The sequence below is a fragment of the Phodopus roborovskii genome, unplaced genomic scaffold, assembly GCF_943737965.1.
Source record: "Phodopus roborovskii unplaced genomic scaffold, PHOROB, whole genome shotgun sequence".
Lineage (NCBI taxonomy): Eukaryota > Metazoa > Chordata > Mammalia > Rodentia > Cricetidae > Phodopus > Phodopus roborovskii.
In genome coordinates, this window is record NW_026126558.1 from 19,877,729 (window position 1) to 19,899,846 (window position 22,118).

Consider the following 22,118-nt stretch of genomic DNA (forward strand, 5'->3'; position numbering starts at 1 on the left):
TTGACAGGAAGTTATTAGTTCTCACTGCCAGGGAATAAGGCACAGTAGTCACCACAGTTGCTCACGCCTGGATCAGATCAGATCCCAGCTCGGAGACTGCAAGCACTTTATCAGTACACCGAACTTGCAGTTACCGCCACTTCCAGGAGCACAGTCTCAGATACTTGTTGCAGGGGTTTTCATTTTTATAAGTATCTGGAAACTAACAGGAGCCCACATGGGACCGTGAAACCACATGAAAGAGAGCCCCTGGTTTTAGGACAAGTGAGAGCATCTTAAATTTGTTTTTTCTGTACACCAGTGTGAAACCCTTCTGCTGCCCTAAGGGCTGGATACTCGAAACAGAAAGTAGAGTCATTTAGACTTCAAAGCACTCGTGCCATGCTATTTAATTAACAGACTATTGGCAGCAGTTCTGGGCAGTGCCAGGCAGCACATACGAAACTTAGCAGATACCGTATGGTCACCAGCCATCATATACACAGCTGACAATCATGTGATGCCTCAAGAAGTACAGGATTTGCCAGGTCTTCTCCATTTTTCATATCACAAGAGACGGTGGCTGAGTTACACATTCTCCAGTTTGTAGGGTAGGGAATAGCTATCTAACCCAGGAGGTTAAAGAACCCGCTGGTGGCTCATGGAGAATGTTGATCAAAGTTTTGACAGCCAGGAGTTCCTAATCTATGGGACACAGCTGCAGAAATCAAGGTAACAGGGAACCCAAGAAGAATGGTTGTGCCCAAGAAGTGATGTCCCATGAGGCACTGGGGTATGCTTTAAAGAATCCTGCTATAGGCTGGAGGGATGGCTCAGTGGTTAAGAGCACTGGCTGCACTTCCAGAGGACCGGAGTTCAGTTCCCAGCAACCGCATGGCAGGTTACAACTGTCTGTAACTGATTCCAGGGGATCTGACACCTTCATATCAATGCACATAAATAAAGTAAGACAAACTATTAAAAAAATAAAAGAATCCTGCTATGACTCTAACAGCAGAAGATCTTCACGAATTCTGAAGTTCAAACGAGGCAGGGAAAATCAACAGGGCCACAGTCTAAGAATCACAGGCACATTTACAAGTATTTCTTTGTGCGTGTGCGTGTAGGCCAAAGGATAACCATAGCTATCATTTCTAGGGTGTTGTCTTTCCCTGGCCTGCAAGACACCAAATAGGCTAGGGACCACCTGCCTCCACCTCCCTGGAGCTGGGATTATAGCTTTTTAAAAACATGGGCTCTGAGGTTCCAACTCAGGTCCCTTGTATTCACAAAGCAGGCACCTGCTGGCTGGGTTACCTTCCTGACTTCCTGTAGAATGTGAGTCTTCCATAGTGATGAACAATGATTTATTCCTTCATTTATATTCCACGCCCCAATCTATAGCTTAAGAGTAATTCTCATTACATTGTGCCATGATTATCTGATTGCACATGACATTTCTTTTACAAAGTTGCATACCCACTCCCTCTCCCCCCACATATGCTCAACTGATAGGGTATCATTACTTACGACTTAGCAATATAAATTCTCAGTTCCAAGCTTTGAATTACTGGAATTCAGGCAAGTCTAGCTATGTACCACACCCTATATCTATTTTTGCTTACCACCATAAAAATAGTTGATGGTCTGTTTTCAGTCGTGAGACAGAATTCTGACTGTGATGACTATAAGCAGCCAAGTTCTGCTGAAAGTAGTCTGAAAATGGAAAAGAGGGCGGGGGGGGGGGGTAGAAGGGGACCCTGGAAGAAACTGACAGCAACACAATTTCTAGCTGTGTGAAAATGAAAACCCAGTAACGGTTTCCACTGGCAAGGACACAAAACACAAAGAGGCCATGCAAACACAGTGCCCCGTACTGACCTCATCCTACTAGACTGCAAAGGCAAACTGTCTTTGGGGTGAGGCAGAGGAGGAAGCAAGAGCCAGAATGGGACAGAACCAGGCTACTTCTGTAAAGGTACGCTGCTGGAGAATGGGGGTCGTTTCCAACCTCACAGGGCTGGCTGGCCGGCCATTTGCTCATGTGGTATTTCCATTACTACCCATGCCACACTGGGCTGTGATGACAGTGTAACCATTCACAGCAACATGGGACTGGGTGAGGGTCTCTGACATCCCACCAAGAAACGTGGGCTTGGTGCTGTCTGACCCCATGGAGAAAAGGCTGTCTGAACCCTTCACCCAGGCCAGTGCTATATTAAAGATACACACATTAGCAAGACCTTGGGGGAAGTTACTAATGCTCTGACTTTAGGAATTAATATTCTTGGGGGCTTATACTACCCCTTCAGCAGTGCCTCCTCTGATTAAACATCTATGGTTCCAGAACTTTAAGTTCTGGAATTAGGTTCAACCTGCTATTTGACAGGTTTGGAAACCGAGGGTCAAACACCTAAGGTCTTGAATGGAAATGAAAAACCGTGGCTGCTGACATCTACCAGCCCAGTATCCATGTTTCCTCTTAGCATATAGCTTGTTTGGTCTCTATGTATTTGACTGAATTAAAAGAGGAGGCATGAGAGGGAGGGAGGGAGGGGAGGGAGGGAGGGACGGAGGGGAGGGGAGGGGAGGGAGGGAGAGGAGGGAGGGAGGGACGGAGGGGAGGGGAGGGGAGGGAGGGAGAGGAGGGAGGGAGGGACGGAGGGGAGGGGAGGGGAGGGAGGGAGGGAGGGAGGGAGGCTGCAGCCCCTTCCATTTGGTGACAGATTCCGGTTTGGACATTAAGTCCCCTATACTGCAGCATCTCTATTTATACAGAGCTGTAAACAACAGAGGAATGGGGGTGGGCTGGTAATAGATTTCCATCAGGATGTGCCTGACCTGCTTTTTTTTTTTTTCTTTCTTTCTTCTAACTCAGTAATTAGAAGGGCGGTGGCTCTGTAGGAATTATTCATATGCGGCAAGAGCCGTGCGCTATACATTTATGTTAAACATGTCAAATCCGATTCGAAATCATGCCTGCCAGCACCGTGGTCCACAAGCACGCTTTCCCCTCACGGCCGCCCATTAATACCACCTCTAATAGCAATCTCCCATATTCAAACCATGGACGCTCCACTGCACTAATTGCTCCGTGAGAGGTGAGAGCATCATGGATTAAAAAAAAAAAAAAAAAAAAAAAAAAAAAAAAAGAGTAAAGTCTCTTTGGGCCCTTTGTCCAGAAAGGAAAAAACACTAAACTGCAAATCTAACAGAAAATTCAACAAAAATATACAGAAGAGCACCAGTTAAGAATTTTTTTTTTCAGAATATCCCCACGCCTCTGTTTTAGGCGGAGCTGGTGCTCCTCCCCTTTTACAATTGCACTAGCATCCCCTGGCCATCCTGATTCAGGCTCCCTTAGCCAGACTCCGGCGCTCTGTGGCTAGAGACCACGGTGGCTACAGCGTTTCAATAACCATCTTACTATGGTTCTTTGCCAACAGTTCAATCTTGTCCCCTAATTATTGGTGATAAAGCACCACACTAATTGTATATCACTTAATTTATAGCAATTAATGATTGACTTGGCTAATCACAGCATTAATCACCGTTCAGTGGGGGACACTGGGGGCTCTTCAATCTCAGACGCTCACACTCCAATCCACTCGGGCAGATGACAACAAGAGGTCATGTTCAAGTTTCAAAGGAGGAAACCACAGAGTTGGACAGTGGAAACAGCAGCCCATTAGCAGGCGCTCGGCTTCGAAAAGCCTTTCCATGCCGCCCTGCCCTGTCCCACCCCCACCCTCCGTGGCCTGTGAGTTGATTGAGCATGGCCCTGCTTTTCAATGGCTTGTATATGTGCCACTGCTCAGCACCATGGAGCTGGGGCTGCTGGTGTTACTTGACCATGCTTTCACAGACAGGGTACTCCAGGCCCTCATAACTAAGTCTCCTGACCAACTGTTACTCATTAGTTAACGGCCTTCCTAACTTCATACCCAGAGCCCTTTCCATGTCAATAACTTGTTTTCACTGGAGTTAGTCTTATCTAGTGTGTGCACACTAGGCACACAAGCATGCCAAGGTACACGTGGAGGTCAGGGACAGAACTCAGGTTGGCAGGCTTGCCTGGCAAGTGCTTTCACTGACTAAGCCATCTCGCTGGCACGCTACATGGCAAACTACATGGCAAGCTCCCAGCAGGTGATCCAGATCATTTTGAAGATGCTGGTGCTACTTTATTCTGCCTTGGGCTTCCTAGCCCCCGAAAGGGCAGAAGCGGGAGGGTAGCTGTTTATACGCTATTTTGTAGAGTGGGAGTGAGAATCAGGTATGCTTATGTCTGGAAAGCACACAAGGAAAATGACGATAATGGGGACAAGGCGGCAGCAGTAGCCATGGCTGGTGCTGGCTTCACAAGCCCCCACCCATCGAGCTGGGAAGCCGTGCCTGGTCACTTGCCTGTGCCTATGGCATACTTGACAGGAAGGTCAGTTTGGAAGCCTCCAGATTTAGCTAGTTACAGAAGAATTTATATCCATTAAAATGAATCAAAACTTAAATTTCACTTCCTCTGAGCTCAATGCAGACGCTGGACATTTTGGTCATTGCACAAGTTCCTGTAACGTTCTTCTGACAACAGGCATTCTGAAAGCCCGGGACATTGTCGAATACCCTGATGACACAGGCCTCCCCTAAACTTGTGCTCCTTGGAACTCTGCCCAGTGCCTGGCATGGGTGGAGGGACTCGACCACTGGTCCCTCGCTGACACATTGAACATGGATTGTCATTTCAGGGCCACCCAAGGTTGCAACCTCATCCTATCTCTGAGAACCCCAAAGAGGGACACCCACAAAAGAAATCCCAAGTCTTGTCCCCATAAAAAGCAACAGAAAATTTGTCACTAAAATCTTCAAGATTTTCCATTCCTGTGCAAATCCCCAAACTACATAATCAATAGCTGGGAGAAAAAAAAAATGTCAATTATCCAAACCCACTTGAAATATTAATTTGCATCATCAGCAGCCACTGATCATCACAACAAATTGTGAAACCACTCTTTACTTGTTTACAGGGAGGAAGCAATCCCCATCATGTTTAATCAGATGGCAACGGCTCAATTTAGGGAACAATTGAGAGAAATGTAGTTTTTTTCTTAATTACTATTTTTTATGAAGTATCCAAGAAGGAAGGCTCCAGAAAGGTTACCGGCACCTGTTATCTATTCCAAGATCAAATTAGCCCCAAGTGCTTCAAGAAAGCCTGCTATTACAAACTCAGATGCCATGGGCAGAACGACACTTCAGGTCAGAGGAAGGTCATTTGAAGGGGTCAGCAAAGAAGGCCACCCTTTTCCTTTCTGTCTGTGTTTCTGGCAAGGCGTGCCCCTGAGTTGCTATATCTCTCTGTCTTTCGGAGGCAAAGAGCCAGAGATGGGCCCACTGTGTGGATGTATCCATGCCGGAGAGTCTTGTGATGGACATGAGCTCTATGGTTCTCATTTTACGCCTTTTAGTGGCCTCCTGATGGCTGAGCATGTCCACTAGAGTCAAGATAGAAGACTGCATTCACTCGGAATCATAAACACTGAACCAGTTTTAATGGGACAGCCCTCAACAAGGCTCGCCCTATATAGCTTGCACAGATGAAAAGCACATGCCAAGCAGCAGTGCAGGGTGTTGCACATAGCAGGAGTTTTGCAAGCAGCATTCTTTTATAACGTCTTTAACACCCACATGGCATGCAAAAGACACATACACCAAATTTCAGTGACCAGACCTGGCTAAACCCCTGTGTGTTGCTTCTGCTAACTTTTCAAAAATCCCTAGGAGCCACCATGGTCAGGTGGAGAAATGGAGAAGGCTAAGAGAGATGGCTACTAGTTTCCCTCAGGCTTCTTGACTGACTGCTAAAGCAGACCCTGTACACAAGGCATGCCATATGACCAGCCTACCATATGCCCAGCCTTGTTCTAAACTTCCTGTATTAAGACAGTACGATGCTGGGCACTATCCTTAACCCCCTCTATCTCATTTAAATACAGAAAGGTTAAGAGACAAGCAAACGGCAGGGTCGTGACCAGAAACCAAGCAAAACGCTCTTCCCTTGGGGCACATGATGTTTGGCTGCCATCTACAATGTCTACTTATATCTATCACCTTAGTTAGCAGTTCAGTAAAAATTAGGGACTGGGTACAGCCAAGGTAACACAGGTAGAAACACCTCTCCCCACATCTAAAGGGACCTTGCTCACCAATGACCACACCTTCCTCCCTGGCTCTCCCTCACAAACTTCTCCCAGGGTATCCGACCTCAGCCCTCAGTAAAGAGCAAGATCAAGCTTGCAACTCCACACAGTCTACTTCCAAAGAGGTCTCTGAGCCACATGGACAGTGAAATCCACCCAGCATACCCTCTGCTCAGTCAGCACCCTGTCCTTTGCTTCCAGGAAATACTGAGGCTTACAGTGTGCCCCCTCCCCATGCCTGTCCTTCCTGCTATCTAGAAGCCTCCCAAGCTTTACATTTCTAGGCCACACAGCCGATTTCTGCAGGCTCGTCAAAGACACAGGACTTCTCAACCTTTAGTCATTTTCATTGCTTGCCTCTGGCCTTTCTCCCAAGACTCTCTACCTTGTTTACATAATGAAGGCCACTCCCCAACCCTCAATATGATTTAAGAACGGTCTTCCCTAGAAAACTAACAAAGGCTTAACCAATACCAACTCAAAAAGGTAAATATTTTCTTTAAAAAAAAAAAAAAATCAAAGGATTCTAATACTGAGCAGGGTGGTGAGAATTAGGTTGCCCAAACAGAATAATTTCTGTTGCTTGTCACAGCATTTCCTGTTAGCATTGTGGTGGTGTCTGTGAGACTTATCTGCCCAGTAAATCCTCTCAAAAATGATTCAGCTTCTCCTCCGAACCTGAGCTTTTCTTCCGTCTCAGCTCCTCTCTCCCCAGGACGGAGATCCTGTCATCTTGAGAAATGGCCGTTCGCCTCTCTTGGCACTAGCTTTTCCAGAAATAGAACTTCCTGCCTTGGCTTCTTCAATTTGTTCTGCTTCTGCTAAAATGTCCCCCTGCCGGACTACGCTGCTGTCCCCCCGTCCCCCGTCCCCCCCCCCCCCCGTGGATGCTGGCCCTGGGGGAGGGGAACACTGGGAAGAGTACGGGGGCTCTGCTCAGGTCCCCAAATGCAGGACAATACCCACCCTTCACTGCCTCTGGTAACCCTGAGGTTGAGACTCAGGTGACCTCAACCAAAGTCTGCGCGACAAATGTCTTTGGTGGGCCTTCAACAGAAGAAGGACGAGAAGGACAAGGCAACAGCGCTGAACGGCTGCCACAGGATCAAGACCTCAAAACTTCAGATGCCCGGTGCTCAATAAGAAGGGTGATTAAAAAGAATATGAAAAAGAGAGAGGAAAACAGGGAATCACGATGCTTGACTTTAACCCTGGCAGAGGCAGGTGGATCTCTGTGAGTTCAAGGCTAGCCTGGTCTTTATAGTGAGTGAGATGCCGCCTCAAAAAAGAAGGGGGTTGGGGGAGGGGTGACGACAACTAACAAAACGCCCTCTCCCTCATGCCCGGAGCCAGCATACTTTTGGAAGAGGAGATGAAGGGTGGGTCCTGCCCCCCTTATTGCCAGCTTTATTTCTCCCAGGCAGAGGGCCTGGGGCATCCAAGGATGGCCATGCACACTACCTGCCCGCTTGCTCTGCCCTTCCTCGCCACCGCCGCTCCCCGGGTCTTTGGCCAGCTCCTCTGGGTCAGCAGGTGCTTCACTGGGTCCCTCGGCATCGTCAACAGCTTCTTCTGAAACACAAGGAAAGCAGAGATGTCAAGTATGCTAGTGGGAAAGTGATGAAGGACTCCTAGCCTCCCAAGGCCCAAGAGTTACCAACCCCCCCCAAAAAAAAACCCACAGTTGTCAGTGACTCTGTCCTTCCTGTGTCCCTAGTGGCCTGGTGAGGCTGAGCGTGTGCAGGGGGCATATCGGCGGTGAGGCGCTGAATGGTGCTAGATTGTGTGACTGTTAGGTACTTCCAGACAGGCTCTGAATGCCACACCTGAGCGAGTGCTCTCCAAGTGAGGCAGTCACTTAACTCTGGCTGGAGACTAGATCAGACCAGTGGCTGAGTCCTCACTGGCCCAGCAGTGTCTACACAAGTGCCAGATGATGACAGGAGTTCTTGGAGTCACTTATGCTCTGAAGAATCACAGGACATCCAGTGATACGTTTTGTTGGCATAAGGAACTCTAGAAGTCAGATGTGAGAGACAAAGGGATAAAAATGTACAGCAGTCACCATGTCCCCACTAGGCGGATGATGTTGTCTGCCCAGGTTGAGGAGAAGGAAAGACGGTTACAGAGGTGGGGATTAGTCCCCTCTGCATCACCAACCCAAGCACAAGCAGACATTTAATGAGAGCTAAGAACGAGTTAAGGGGACGAATAAGGGCTGGCAGGGTGGCTCAGCACTTTGCAAACCTGGTGGACTGAGTCTGAGCCCCAGATTCTCCATAAAGACAGGAGGGGGTAAAACAACCATAAAGAGCTGTTCCCTAACCTCCATAAATGTGCCTTGACTTCCATACATGTTCCCTAACCTCCATACATGTTCCCTAACCTCCATACATGCCTTGGAACAGGCGCCTACACAGGTACCACACATACACACACACACACACACACCTCATTTCTTAAAGACTAAAGCAAACAAGGTGAAAAACGCTTGAAGTGATGAGGACACAGGAATGCACCTTTCTGGGCTCAGAAGCATGAGAACACACACTCCCACCCCATCACAAGAGGCCCAGACCAGACTCAGTCAGAGCCAAGACCAGGATACAATCTAGACCCTGGGACTGGGGTTCTAGCCAACAGCACCATTGGATTCTCCACAAGTCTGCTTTTTAGGTTGTTTTGGTTTTGGAGACAAGGTCTCACACTGTGGCCCAGGCTGGCCTCAAACCTACCTTTAAATAATTCAGGTGTTATACACCCTAATCTCTCCAAAACTAGCCTCTATATTCTGTCCCACAGAAGGAGTAAAACAGTCACAGTAAATTGATCTTTAGGGGCTTCCAAAACACTCAAGGCCATAAGGATTATTTTAGAAAGATGATAGAGTGTCGATGGCTACAAAAATGAACCACAAGGATGAAGAATGGTCTTTTTTCCTTACAAAACAGCAACGAGCCCCAGAGGCAATCACATGGAGACTGCTTATTCCACACAACCTCAGGCTCTCTCTATGTGTCCTGTGGGTCTTTGTTGGCTTGTTGCACAGCAAAGTTAACAGAGTCGCCTGACCTTATCCTTAGTTTGAACAGACAAAAATCAGGCATTTAAGGCTTGGCATTCATTAGATATACAGTTCAATAGCAAAACCATATAGTCTTGTAGAGGGGGGGAGCGTAAACATGAGAAGGATAAAACAAGTAAGTTGTACCATAAGATACATGTACCATCTCTCGTCCAGGCAAAACATTCTCTGCATACTTTAGGCTTTTAATAAAATGGTTATAAAATTCACCTTTAATGGTAATACCAGCAATAAGTTAACCAATATTAAATTGGGCATATGCACACTAGCTAGGTATCTTAAATATGTTTCATGGCACAATCATTTGTGGGGCTCAAAAGTAACTACACGGGATTGCAGAGTTGGCTCAATGGACACATCTCCCTGGCACACACACCCATCATCACCTCAGATGGACATGATCCAGCTCTTACAATAGACAGCTTCCCATACAGTGATGACCCATGCACCAAGGTGTCTCTCAGAAGAGGAGGTGCATACCTACTTAGCCACCAAAGCCAGTGCCTGCAGCTACTAGAGCAGGGTTCAGAACTGTCACCTGGGACTGGTGCCAGGACTTTAAGGCTTTCCGAGCAATTCCACTCAGGCGACTGAGACTGTGAAGTGTGAGTAGATCATGGATGCAAGAATATGTGAGGGGCACATAGGAGGGAGCTGTGTGACTATTCCTAGATCCCTCACTCTGAGCTTACCTGGGCCTTGCCTGCCTGCCTGCCTGTCTGCCTTGCTCCATGTCAACAGAAAACAGTGGCAGCTATGTTTCAAGAAGCTGGTGGTGGTGGTGAGGAAATTAAAAGAGCTTACTTTACTCCAGGAGGTTATTATAACTATTAATTTTGATTTTGTTTTCCCTTTTGAGATATAAATCCATTCTTGAGTTTCTAGACTATTTTATCATCTGTGACTTAGACACTTTCTAGAGGAATGCTCTTCCTCTAGAAAGACTGATCAGGGAACCTATGAACAAGCCAGATCCTTTCATAGGGGATCACTACCCTCACTTCACTTTTACAAAAACAACAAAAAAACAGGTCCCATTTAACCAACTCTAAGAGTCTCTGCAGTTCCAAATGTGACCTACAGGTGTCGCCCTCTGCATGGCAAGGCCCAGGAGGGCAGCTGGCTAGGAGGCAGACAAGTCTGGGCGGCCTAACCTGAGCATGTGGAAATAATATATACGTCTGTAAGCGAATGGTCTAGTCCTGGAGACGTAAAATAGAACATTCATAAGCAGTTACACCATCTGTCTTTATATCATCATCATCAACAGCGAGAGGGGGTAAGGGCTTTTTAAAATGGATGAAAGCCCAGGCTGACACTAACCGGAAAACCGTGAGAGCTGAATACCAATAAAGGTAGAGAAATGATTAAACAGCAAGGATGCACACTGCAAATCTGTCTGGACAGCTCAGGCTTATGATGCTTTTCAGACAGGGTGTGTCTTTACTGGTCCCAGAAGTGTCACGCAAGGTCTCTCACCACAGGCCAAGCTTGGTCAGTCTCCTGGCCCCTGGACATATGGTGATGGGGATGGGGGGGGGGGTGTAGCAGCCTCTGGATGTGAACCAGATCCTACCCACTGAGCTGGGGCTGCCTACTAATTCCTGTTCCTTCCCAGGGTTTCCCCAGGGGCAGTTTTCCCCACAGATCATTCTGGCCCTGTGCAGGGGCAACTGGCCGGGGTCACCACAGAAGCCGGGGTTTCTGTTTTTCTTTCAGTGGTATCAACTACCGACAGATGGTAGGGACAACTGAAGGCGTGGGCTGGTGATGGGTTTTATCTGGAAAATTCTGTCCTTTGCTCGGAGGAATAGGCTGCCTTCCTCCTACCACCACTAACAGCCACCACACCACTCTCAAAGCTCAAGCAGACACAATACAACTGGTTTTCCCTTGGAGCACTAAGGAAATGATATGTCCCGTCCTAATTGGGAGCACAGCAGGAATGCTTTCTCAAGGGTGTGGCAGGACCTGGACAAGGAGGTCACCTCCACCACAGCCCTAGTTCTCAGAAGGAGGCAGTTAGCCCAATGTACCCCAAATGATTCTGTTTTGGAAGGATACCAAAAGAAGGGCCTCTAACACCCTGCAGGAGCCCAGTTCCATGGTCAAACCCCACCCTGGCCTCAAGTTAGAGTACCTCACCCCTGTCTGTCTACATTATCAGTGTGAAACTGAGAAAAGGAAACTATTTTTTTGTTTTTTAAACCTGAATCGCAGGCTGGCCTCAGACTTGTTATGTAGAGGAGGTTAACCTCAATTGTATAGAGGTCTCCTGCCTCTGCTTCCCACATGCTGGGATTATGAACAAGGTAGAACCAAGGGCTTCATGCCTGCTAGGAAAGCACTCTACCAGCAGGAGTTCCACCATGGCCCAGAAATGGAAGGAAATCTTGAAAACTAACATGATCTTCATCTTCCAGTGGTACCCTGTCTTTCACTGCTGCATAAAACATGGCCTCTGAGCAATCTAGAAACCTACTGTGTGTTTGTGTGTGTTTTCTAAGACAGGGTTTCTCTGTGTAGGCCTGACTGTTCTAGAACTCTGTAGACCAGGCTGGCCTCAAACTCACTGAGATCCACCTGCCTCTGCCTCCTGCGTGCTGGGATCAAAGGTGTGTGCCAGAAATGCCTGGTGAGAAACCTATTTCTTCACTACCTCTTTTTTACTTCCAAGCCATGCTTCTTAGGGCCAAGCCATCCCAGCCTGCTCCTATCACGCTCAACTCCCGGTGAGCCACAGGGCCCTCCTGGATGCAAAAATCCTGGCAAACAGACAGACCCCAAAAGGAGCAGTTTAGGGTTTTGAGAGGATGGGACCACAGACCTAGAAATACTTCCCACATATGTGAACTGCTCTCTCCAACCCCTGGCAATCAGCTTCCTCTTCAAGGTGACTGCTAGACTCTCTTCCTGTGACTTCTCCAGAGGGAGGCCTGTGTGTTGGCTGTCAGCCCCATGGGGGGTCTCTAAGACTCTGATGAGCAACCTGCAAGCTGGAAGGAGTTCAGGGCAGAAGCCAAGCCCAGAAAACAGTACTTTACAAGGTCAGCATTCCACCGGGGCACACATGCTCCCCATGTATGTCACCCACGAAAGCATGTCAGTTAAAAAAAAAACAAAAAAACGTTTCCCCCCAAATAATGGGTCGAGTGACGTGTCCATTGGGGGTATTTTACACATCGCTTACAGGCTTGAAGGAAAGGGAGTCAATCAATGATTAAGACAAATCCCTCCGTTCCTACCTCTTAACAGGATAATGTAGATTAATTCAAACCTGACAAAGCCCCCACAGTGCCTCGATATGATAGAAATTTGGAAATTCTCCTAAGAATCGGGGTGTCTGTACCCAAGGCTCTGGCACAAACGTGTTACTTAAATAACACACCAATCTGTGATCCCCAAAGAATGAAACTGTTCATTCCCCATTATGGGGGGGGATGCTTGGGGGTGGAGGGGTATAAAGTGCGTTTGCCTGTCGGCAGGCTCAAGAGCTGAGAAACATTAGCTGTCATGAACCACAATCAAATCAGGTTTGAAATATTTAGCAGTGGCTTGGAAAATGCGATGGTGCGGCTCTGACAGGCGAGGTGTGCAGACGCCCGCTTTCCATTATAATGGAAATATCAGGCCTGTTCTGAATATGTATAACCCAGAAAAATGTATTGATTTTTCATTCGGCATTAAAAAAATGAAATAGCCTGCAGCTGTCAAAAGCCTTTTGTTAAAAGCCCATCCTTCCTGGAATGAGGTTTACCAGAAACAAGTTTTAATTGTATACAGGACCTCTCCTTTGAAAAACAAAATAACCAATCTGCTTACTTTGAAGATAGGGTTAAAGCTTCGCCTTTCTCCCATTTGCAACCCAATTAACCCAAGGGATGGCCACCTAGGCAGGTGGGAAGCGCCACACACTCCAACCAGCAGTTCCAAGGACAGGTGGCTGGTGTCTCTGTGTGGGCAGCAGGAGGGACCTGAGCTATGCTTTGTCCTCCTGTCCCTCTTGCTTGGGTGGAGGCCCTGGACGCATGTGCTATCTGCCCTAGCCAATGGCTTCTGCAGCCTTGGTTTGCACAGTGGCAAGGTGAGGGGACAGCCTGGCATGTCCAATCCTCTTGGCATTTTATTATCAGTGGGGAACCTCTACTGGGTACAGACATTAAGCAAGGCACACATGCTTTATTTTGCAAAAGAGGTCAAATCCCATAGCATAAAAGATGGTTGCTAAGGCCTAGACCACTTGCTTCAAACAGAATCCCCTGGGTTAAAATTCTGATACAATGGGAACTTGTAGCAGATACTGATGAACAATACCAGTGGACAAACAGCTGTTCCATTCTCAGCTTGTTAACTCCAGCCCTTGTCTTCTCCCTCCAATCTAATGGTGATGACACAGCAAGCTACAGCAGTCATTATCCCTCTGAAAGGTGACCAAAGACATTACCAGTAGGTGACTCTCCGAGCCCCCTGGGCTGTGTGATCCTGACAAGAGCTACCTAGCAACATTCCCAAACACTGTTGGCCTCTTAACTGGTCACTCACAGACTTCCTTCCAACACACAAGCTGTCTGGAAGCTGCCTGAGGGGCCACCTGGAGCAAGGAAGTATTCTGGGTAACAATTTTATCAGCTGCAGGAATATTCCCTGAAAAAAAGGTGGCCTGCTCACCACAAATACAGATCATCATCTTCACATCTTCCTGTCTTCAGCTTCTCAGTGAAGGAAGGGTACAAACCCTCATCCACACACAGAGAACTTAGACACCTACCTACCTGGCAGTGGATACCTGAGGTTTTTGGTTTTTGGTTTTGTTGTTGGTTTTGTTTTCTGTTTGTTTTTTAGTTTTTTCTAGACAGGTTTTCTCTGTATTGCTTTGGAGCCTGTCCTGGAACTAGCTTTGCAGACCAGGCTGGCCTCGAACTTACAGAGATCCGCGCTGCCTCTGCCTCCTGAATGCTGGGATTAAAGGCCTGTGCCACCAATGCCTGGCCTGAGTTTATTTTTAAACTGATGAACTACTTTGTCTGTTCCATTTTGTACTTTTTACAGATTCATCAAGGAAAATGCCAACACTGGGTAGGTGGGTGGGGTATTTAAAGCTAGAACTACTGTAGTCTAAGCAGGAAAACTTAAAGGCAAAGCCAAGAAGAGGCCACAGGGGGCTCCCTCTCCAGGGCCCGCTGCTGCTGCCTTGACCATTTCTCACGTTTACCCAGTCAAGTTCTGCTAGGTGTGCCAAGGACTGCCCTCGACCAGCTGAGAGAACTGTCAGGACCCAGCCTAGTATTCCTGCATATCATTTTCTCACCTTGGCGGCTGAAAAAAGTAAAAAGAGAAAAGAAACTAGTCAAACTCATGACATGTTGTTTATATAAAACCACCTTCCAGCCCACCGGAGGCCAGGAGGCCAGGAAAGTGCCTGGGAGAACACAGATGGGATCAGCCATGTGCCCCCACTCTCCAGTGAGAGGCTTCTCCTCGTGTAGGTCTTTGAAGTGATTGTTTCATTTTGGAATTCTCTGCTTTGTGTGTGTTCATTCAGCGAAGACACCTGGAGGGCCATACCTGGAGTTTTTGGATGCTTCTTGAAAAATCTAGGTGTGGGGCCACCACCTTCCCAGAGGCCTCTCAGAAAAGCCCTGTGGAAGGTGGGCAATGAGGGAATCCAGCCTCCTTACCACGGCCCTGACCTGGGGTCCCACCCCCACCTCACCGGCCTGCCTTTGGGCATTGGGCTGAAGAATCAACACTTGGAAGGCAACTCTGGGTGTTATTAAAAATGACTAATTGGGGGATAGAGACCATTTATGCTTTTGTATATCTGAAGATCCTGCTGCTGTTTACATAAGCAAGAAAAATGGGGACTGTGCAGCAAGAAGCATCCTGGAAAGGCTCCTCTCCTCGCCTTGGCACTGACTTCACTTCAGACTGGAGCAACCACGGGACAGAGTCCTTGTGGGTCCAGAGCCCATGGCCTCGCAGAGAAAATTCCCCTCTCTGAGCTGTCCCTCCTGCGGGAGCAATGCTGAACGGAGTTAAGAAAGCTGCCATTGTGTGGCCAGGACGAGCCCTGCCATTTTCCCTCTCCCAGGCAAGGCCACTTGGTCATTTGAACAGTTTGTCAAAACCACACTAGAATTAAGGGGGTGGGTGGGGGTCAAGAGAGGAGAAAAAGGGAGGAAATGCGGAGAGCCTGCACTGCACCAGGTCCCATTTATCTGAGTGTTCAGTGAAAGCACCTGGGCTGCCCCCTGCAGAATCCCAGAAAGGATAAAAGTCAGTGTGCAGCCACAAAGCACAAGGGAAGGAATGTGCTACAGACTCGCCTGGCGGCTATTCACGGGAAGGTTTCAAAACAATAAAATAAAATAAAATAACTGAGAGGTGCGAGTTCCAGTTTGTAAAACACAAACCCAGCTCTGACACGGTCTTAGAATGCACAGGAAATAAGAAGCCCAGTTCCAGCCCACAACTGCAGAGGAAACTGAGTTCAGCAGAGACTACTTCCCTGGTCTGTCTACAGAGCTCTGGCTGAGGCTGTTACTTTTTCACAGGTAAAATGTAAAAGAGGCAAATTCCCTGAGCATGTTTGTAGTGGAGCATGATGTGATTGTGTTGTCACTTATGGGAAATAATCACAGACCCATCTCTCCCTTTTCCCCATTTTCCAGTCCAAATAACCATGAAAAATTAACACTCCAACGTCAGTGCTGTGACAAAGGAAGCTCGCTCTCTGGGCGTTTAGTGGATTTACGGGTCTCCCCCCCCCCTTCCTCCTTTCTTTGGACAAAAGCAACAACAAAAACAACCAAAAAACAAAACAAAACAAAACAAAACAAAAAAAAAAAACAAACAACAAAAAGAAACCCTACCTTCAATTGTACTTCGTTTAAAACGTGAGCTACCAAATGCATTTTGAAATGTTATTTTTCTCTTGCTCTTTCTTTTAAATGGCATTTTGCACAGTTTAAGCGCACACCAAACTGAAATATTCTAGAAAGTAGAGGTATGCAAAACAAGAATGTCCTTGATACCAAGAGAGGTGGCTCTTTCCAGGCAGCTAAAAACAAAGTTGCTGGGAAAAAACACTGATTCCACCTCAACATGCTATTTGGGAAGAAAGGGCAGAGGCAGGAGGCTGCAAGCCTGAAGGACACAACATTTGAGAAGTAGTAGGCAAGGGTCCCTGGAGCTGAGGGAGAGATGAAGGGGTCTACATGGAAGAAGGGGAAAAAAGGACTTCATGCATACATTCATCAGACCAAATCATTTCACAGACTTGCACACATCATCTAGAGTATTTGGGGGTGGGGTGGGGGTGGTCAGAATTAGGCACCCATGACCAATGGAGGGGATGGGTACCAGTTACTTCCTGCCTGCCCCCTCTACAGAAAGAGACTGTTTTTCCCCCAACAGAAAAGCTCTGCCTGAGAGCTTTTTAACATTCCAGGTGTGAGGCCAGAGCAGTCCCCACAGCATCTGCCTTTCAATAACACCCTGCTTCAAATAAACACTGCCAAGCCTCCAGAGTTGAAGGGGAGAAGACAAGATAGATAAACACACATGAGTGATAGAGTAAATTAAAGCACATGAGTGGGTGCATGCACTCACGTGCACATGCGCGCATGCACATGCACACGCACGTACACACACACACACACACACACACACACACACACACACGCATGCACGCACGCATACCCCTAACATTTTCCATTATAGAAGACTGGTACGGCCTTCAGAATCAAAACTGACTTACTGGAGGAAAGAGATCTTATACTTAATGCAGAAAGGCGTGGGGGTAGGGAGTGCTGTAAGCACACTCAGGCATCTATATCCAAATGAAGGTGTGTGGGAAATGAACAGGATGTACCAGAAATGATATTAGAGGCAGGTGATTAGAACCTAATGGGCATACGCAAAAACCTTGAGGGATGGCTCTCATGACGGGAACAGAAGCAATGATGGATGCAACACATACAGGAACCAGGGCATGGGAAGGGAGGGCGGGGTAGCTGCCGTGCAGACCCAGGCTGTTCACGACGCCAGAGAAGGCATGATTCACAAAGTGAATTGTGGAATTTTTAAAAAGATTTTTTTTAAAGGCAAATTAATGGAGAAAGTAACAGGTAAACATTTTTGTTTCTGGCCACTGAGACAAATAGTACAAGATGGAGAAAAATAGAACCCTGATTGCAGAGGCCTGAGTCATGGGGCACACCGTTGACAGACCTGGATTCAATTTCCATCTTGGTTGTCACCTTACTCCTACGTCCATCGTGCCTGAGGGGTAGATCCACTCAGAAGACAGCTCCCCCCTCACCCACCCCATGAAGTGCAGAACTCAGGCAGAAACATTCCTTTACTTCCACCGGAGGATGGCAGAGCAGCGAGGGACTGACTGTCAATGAGCTGCTTCTGCCGGATCGTAAGCCACTTACATGCACAGCTGGTAAAACAAGCTGATTCATAAAAACAAAGCACAAACAAAGGCTTACACTTGCCAAACCAAATCTGACAGAACAGAAGTCGGGCCAACTTAAGTGGGATTTCGCGCAGAGAAACACTGGCTAAACTCACTGCCTGTCCTTGGGGAGACCCAAGCGTGTGCAGAGGAGGTCAATGCATTCCCAAGGCACCACATATAACAAGGCAATACCAGATACACATACGTAGAGACCCTGGAGGTAACCTACAACAGACTCCTCCACCTCCAAGTACCCAGAGAACTTTAAAATAGCCATAACACACTGCCTGGTTGCAAGCAGAGGCCAGCTCTGGAAGGAGATCTTACGGTCAGACCTGACATTTGAAGACATGCTGCCCTAGACCCTTCTCCCAAACCATCAAGTCTGTAGTCTGAAACAGGCAGGCGGTGGGGGCAACAGGTTTTAGTTGACAATGCCTAAGAAAATTGTAGTGAAGTAGGAAACTGAGGTGCAGGAGAGAAACCAAATGTTTTCTGGCCCAAGAGCTTTCCTGCACTAACAGTGTGGACAAGCAGATGGGATGGCTAATGCATGGCACCTTTTGGAGTTCTTCTGTGCCAATGGGAGAAAGAAAATTCTTGGCTCCTCTTGTGGAGGAACTTTCAAAGCCATGCCAATTGTTCTTCCACCCAAAGCCTGTCTTTGTTTTGTTTTGCTGATTTGGATCCTATACAATAACACTGTAATTTTCTAGGGTTTAACAAAATGCTAACCATCATCCCTTTCACAGAGATGTTACCCACAGCAAGTCCTCCTCTGGTGTCCCTGTGGTGCTATGTTTTAAACTAAGCCTTTAGATTCTAGTTCATCTATTTAGCTTTTCCTCTTGTAGAGTTGTAGAGATCTAACAGCAGCCCAGGCTTCCTTGAAAAGTGACAGATCTCATCCTCTGTCCCCAGTTTACACAGTACTAGATCTCAGAGCACAGTTACACAAGAGAGCATCAACCCCAGCAAACACTACAATAAATGTTAGTCCAAATCCAGGCTATGACGGTGAGGACACTGGAAGATTGAACACTTCACCAAAGACAAAACATAGCCATGAGGTAGGAGATGGTTTGAGTAGAGAAGTACAGTTTTGTGACAGAGAACTGGTACTTAACACAGGTATAAGACCTATGGAGGTTTGTAGGACAAAATTCCATTTCATCTGGGGAGTAGAGACCCTTCTCCTGAAGCAATCAAACAGGTCAATGTTCTAGAACTCTACCAACAGGGAAACCGTTCACACGGGGTCCTCCCACTTTCCCAAGTGAACAATGGATCCTTTGCACAAGGAGAGTAAGGAAAAGAGACTGTAGACTGATGAAAGGTTTTCTTTCACTGTGTGTCATGGTCTTGTAGGAAGCGGGTCGAATGAAAACAGCCAAAAGTTCGACGCAATGTCAGTGATGACCGTGCCCAGTGGAGTGGGTGATGAAATGAGTCACAGCCCTCACCAAGCACCCCCTCTCAGCAGAAAGAGGGGGATTGCATAATAATCAGTGAGGGGAAAACAGAGCAGAGTATGTGAAAATCAAGAACATGGGGCTAGAGAGTTGGCTTGGTGGTTGAGACTACTTGTTGCTCTTACAGAGGACTGGGGTTTGGTCCCCAGCACCCCACATGGTGACTCACAACTGCCTGCAACTCCAGTTCCAGGGATCCAGTGCCCTCTTCTGGCCTCCATGCACATTCTGTCCACATGGTATACATATATACATATGCAGACAAACGCCCACACATGTAAGATAGAAACAAATCTTTTTTTCCCAGTTACGTATATGCTATGATAGAGAAAACGTGATTTCTCTCCAAAAGGCGCTAATCTATGAAGTGACTCAGCCACCAAGTTCACTGGGGAACTTTGATGAAAAGTCAGAAACAGGAAATGTCCTGGGAGAGCAGGAGACACTGGGCCTTGGAAAAGGGCTGTGAGAAGGATGCACACAGCCTAGAAGATTAAAAAAAAAAAAATGCTGCTTGACCACAGAGCCATCTATGTAAAATTTCGGGAGCCGTATTTAAGGTGAGGTAAAATCAGAGGTTTCCTCCACATTTAGAAAATTCAAAAGGAATAAATAAGCAGGGTAGTCCAAACAAGGAGACAACACCAGTTGGTTGTTCAAGCTTAAGACTCTACGGAAGGGCTGTTTGTAGAAACCTGGTCACCCAAGGGCTCTGCATTTGTTGAAAGGAATTTGTTTGGAGAAGTGACGATGAGAGCCTTGATTTTATAGGCTAAGAGATGGATGGGCCAATGAGGGGGCCCACAGGAGGACGAGGGACATAAACAGGAGGAGGGGCCTGGGCACCTTGTGCCCTCCTCAAAGGCTGCTTGCTGCACGGAGACAGGAGTCTCAAGTTAGTGCAGTTGTTCTAGGCACCATCCAACTCAAAATTTTGACATAAAAGACAAGCAAGAATAAGAACCAAGCTTACCAAAATCAGAACCTAAAGCCTGCACTCAAAATCAGAATTGGCCCCTCGCATCTCAGATACCCATGTTTCCAGGCAAATGGTATACTGTTCACTCCCTGCCCAGTGGTAAAATGACAACCCAGATATAACCACCAGGCTTAAAGCCAGGACAAAGGGCACAGCTTGTACTTTCTCTCCCTGCTCGCTTCTCTTTTTCCTCTCTCCTTCTTGCTCTTTTCTGGAAGGGTGGAGCCCAGGAACATTCTAGATCCGGGTTAAGTCCAAGGCGTTGGTGACAGGGCTGCTGTCACATGCCCGAGTCCTGGCCACAGAGAGCTAGCAAAAGCCACGTAATTGCTTTTCCCCTTCCACTAATAAGCTTTCAGCAGGGGAAGAATTCAGCTTCCTATAGTCAACAGACCCTTTTTTTCCCTGCCTCTCCTCACTCCAAATAATCTAAAGTGACTGCAATTTCAGCCCTGCCTCTCCAGCATTCAGCTCCACCAGCTGGGGTCAGCGTGTGTCAAGTGAGGGCTCTCCTTTTCTCCTCTCCTCTGCTTGCACACCACCCATGCTTCTTTGTGACTGAGGCAAACTTCCTCCCTGGCCCAGCCATTATGTGGGCAGCACATGGGCTATGCATTCTAGGAGATGTCTGGTGCGGCCCAGACAGTACCAGGGGAAATCTCTTTGCAGTAAACTAAGCAACTGATTGATAATGACTCAGGTACCGACTGGTGACCTAGGCTGCCGGTTTTAGAGAATGCCTAGTGGTAAGATGGTTGTGTGGTTCAAGTGGGTGGCTACCTGTGGGAGTTTTGGTTTAGTCTCTGCTCCTAAATTCTTTCCTGTGTCTGACTTTTTGGGACAGGGTGGCGGTGGTGGTGGTGGTGGTGGTGTACCTGCACATGTCCATGTGGAGACTAAAGTCATTGTCTGGTATCTTTCAAGACAGTCTGTCAAAGAAGTTAGAGCTCACACTCAGGCTAGACTGACTGGCCAGTCAGCTCCAGCGATCTTACTGCCTCTGCCTCCCCGGCACCAGGAACAAAGGCACATGCTTCAGTGCCTTGCTTTCACAGTTTTTTTTTTTTTTTTTTTTTTTTTTAACATGGGTGCTGGGGACTGGAACTGGAGGTTGCATGGCAGCAAGCTCTTTACCCGCTGAGCTGAGCCATCTCTCCAGTCCTGCTTCTAAACTCCTTTTCTTAAGATGGTGTTAAGTATTCCTGTGGTCAGTATTTCCAAGCTGAGCTCCTTGTGGAGTCAGCTGCAAGTGGATGAATGACATGGACAACCGCCCTGCTCATTCCTTGCTTCATTTCAAAACACAATGTCCATTAAGCAGGGCAGCAACGACTTCCCTCCTGTGGCTTCCCAGCATAGGGCTGCAGGTGGGCACACAGAGAGATGGAAAGGGTGACCGAGAACACGAGGGAGGCCACGGTAGATGCCTGCCCTGCCAAGTGTACGGAAAGAGGGCAATGTGCGAACACATACGGCTTCCTTCAGGAAACAAAGCATGAAGCGGGAGACACGGGCAGGACCGCAGACCTCTGTACCCTTCCTCTGGCACAGTACCCAGTGTCTGTGTGGATGGCAGGGGGAGGAGAAAAGAGGATCTGTATTTGTACCCACAAGAACACCTGCATCCCCAGCCCAACATGTGCAAACTCATGCAGAGTGCCCTCACCCCTGGCTGCAGACAGGCCTGTGATGGGAATTCATTTCCCTCAATTACCAGCTCTTGTCCCTAGTCTCAGTCCATCAGCATGGTGCAGCCAAGTCAATGAAAGGCTCCCCAATGAAGTAATCACATGCGTGGGGATGTCTGCTAGGCTGCCAGGGCTGTGGCCATGCCCAGCCAAGCCAGGCCACGTGGGTCTCTCTCCACCTTGCCCCTTGCAGGTCACCAGGCCCCTGTCCATGGAGCCTTGTGCTCCTGTGGTCATTTTCTCTGACCGGATCA

At 47.7% G+C, this 22,118-nt stretch overlaps 1 protein-coding gene across 4 annotated transcripts in view; it reads right to left on the reverse strand.

The window, feature by feature from the left end:
• Zfhx3 (zinc finger homeobox 3) overlaps nucleotides 1-22,118 on the reverse strand; it is a 277,462-nt gene that overhangs the window by 37,387 nt on the left and 217,957 nt on the right. For 3 of the 4 annotated variants that reach the window (XM_051201514.1, XM_051201513.1, XM_051201512.1), the window contains exon 5: nucleotides 7,635-7,745. In XM_051201514.1, the coding sequence (XP_051057471.1) occupies nucleotides 7,635-7,745 (111 nt within the window). The remainder of the gene's footprint in view (nucleotides 1-7,634; nucleotides 7,746-22,118) is intronic. The other variant, XM_051201515.1, reaches the window with a different exon arrangement.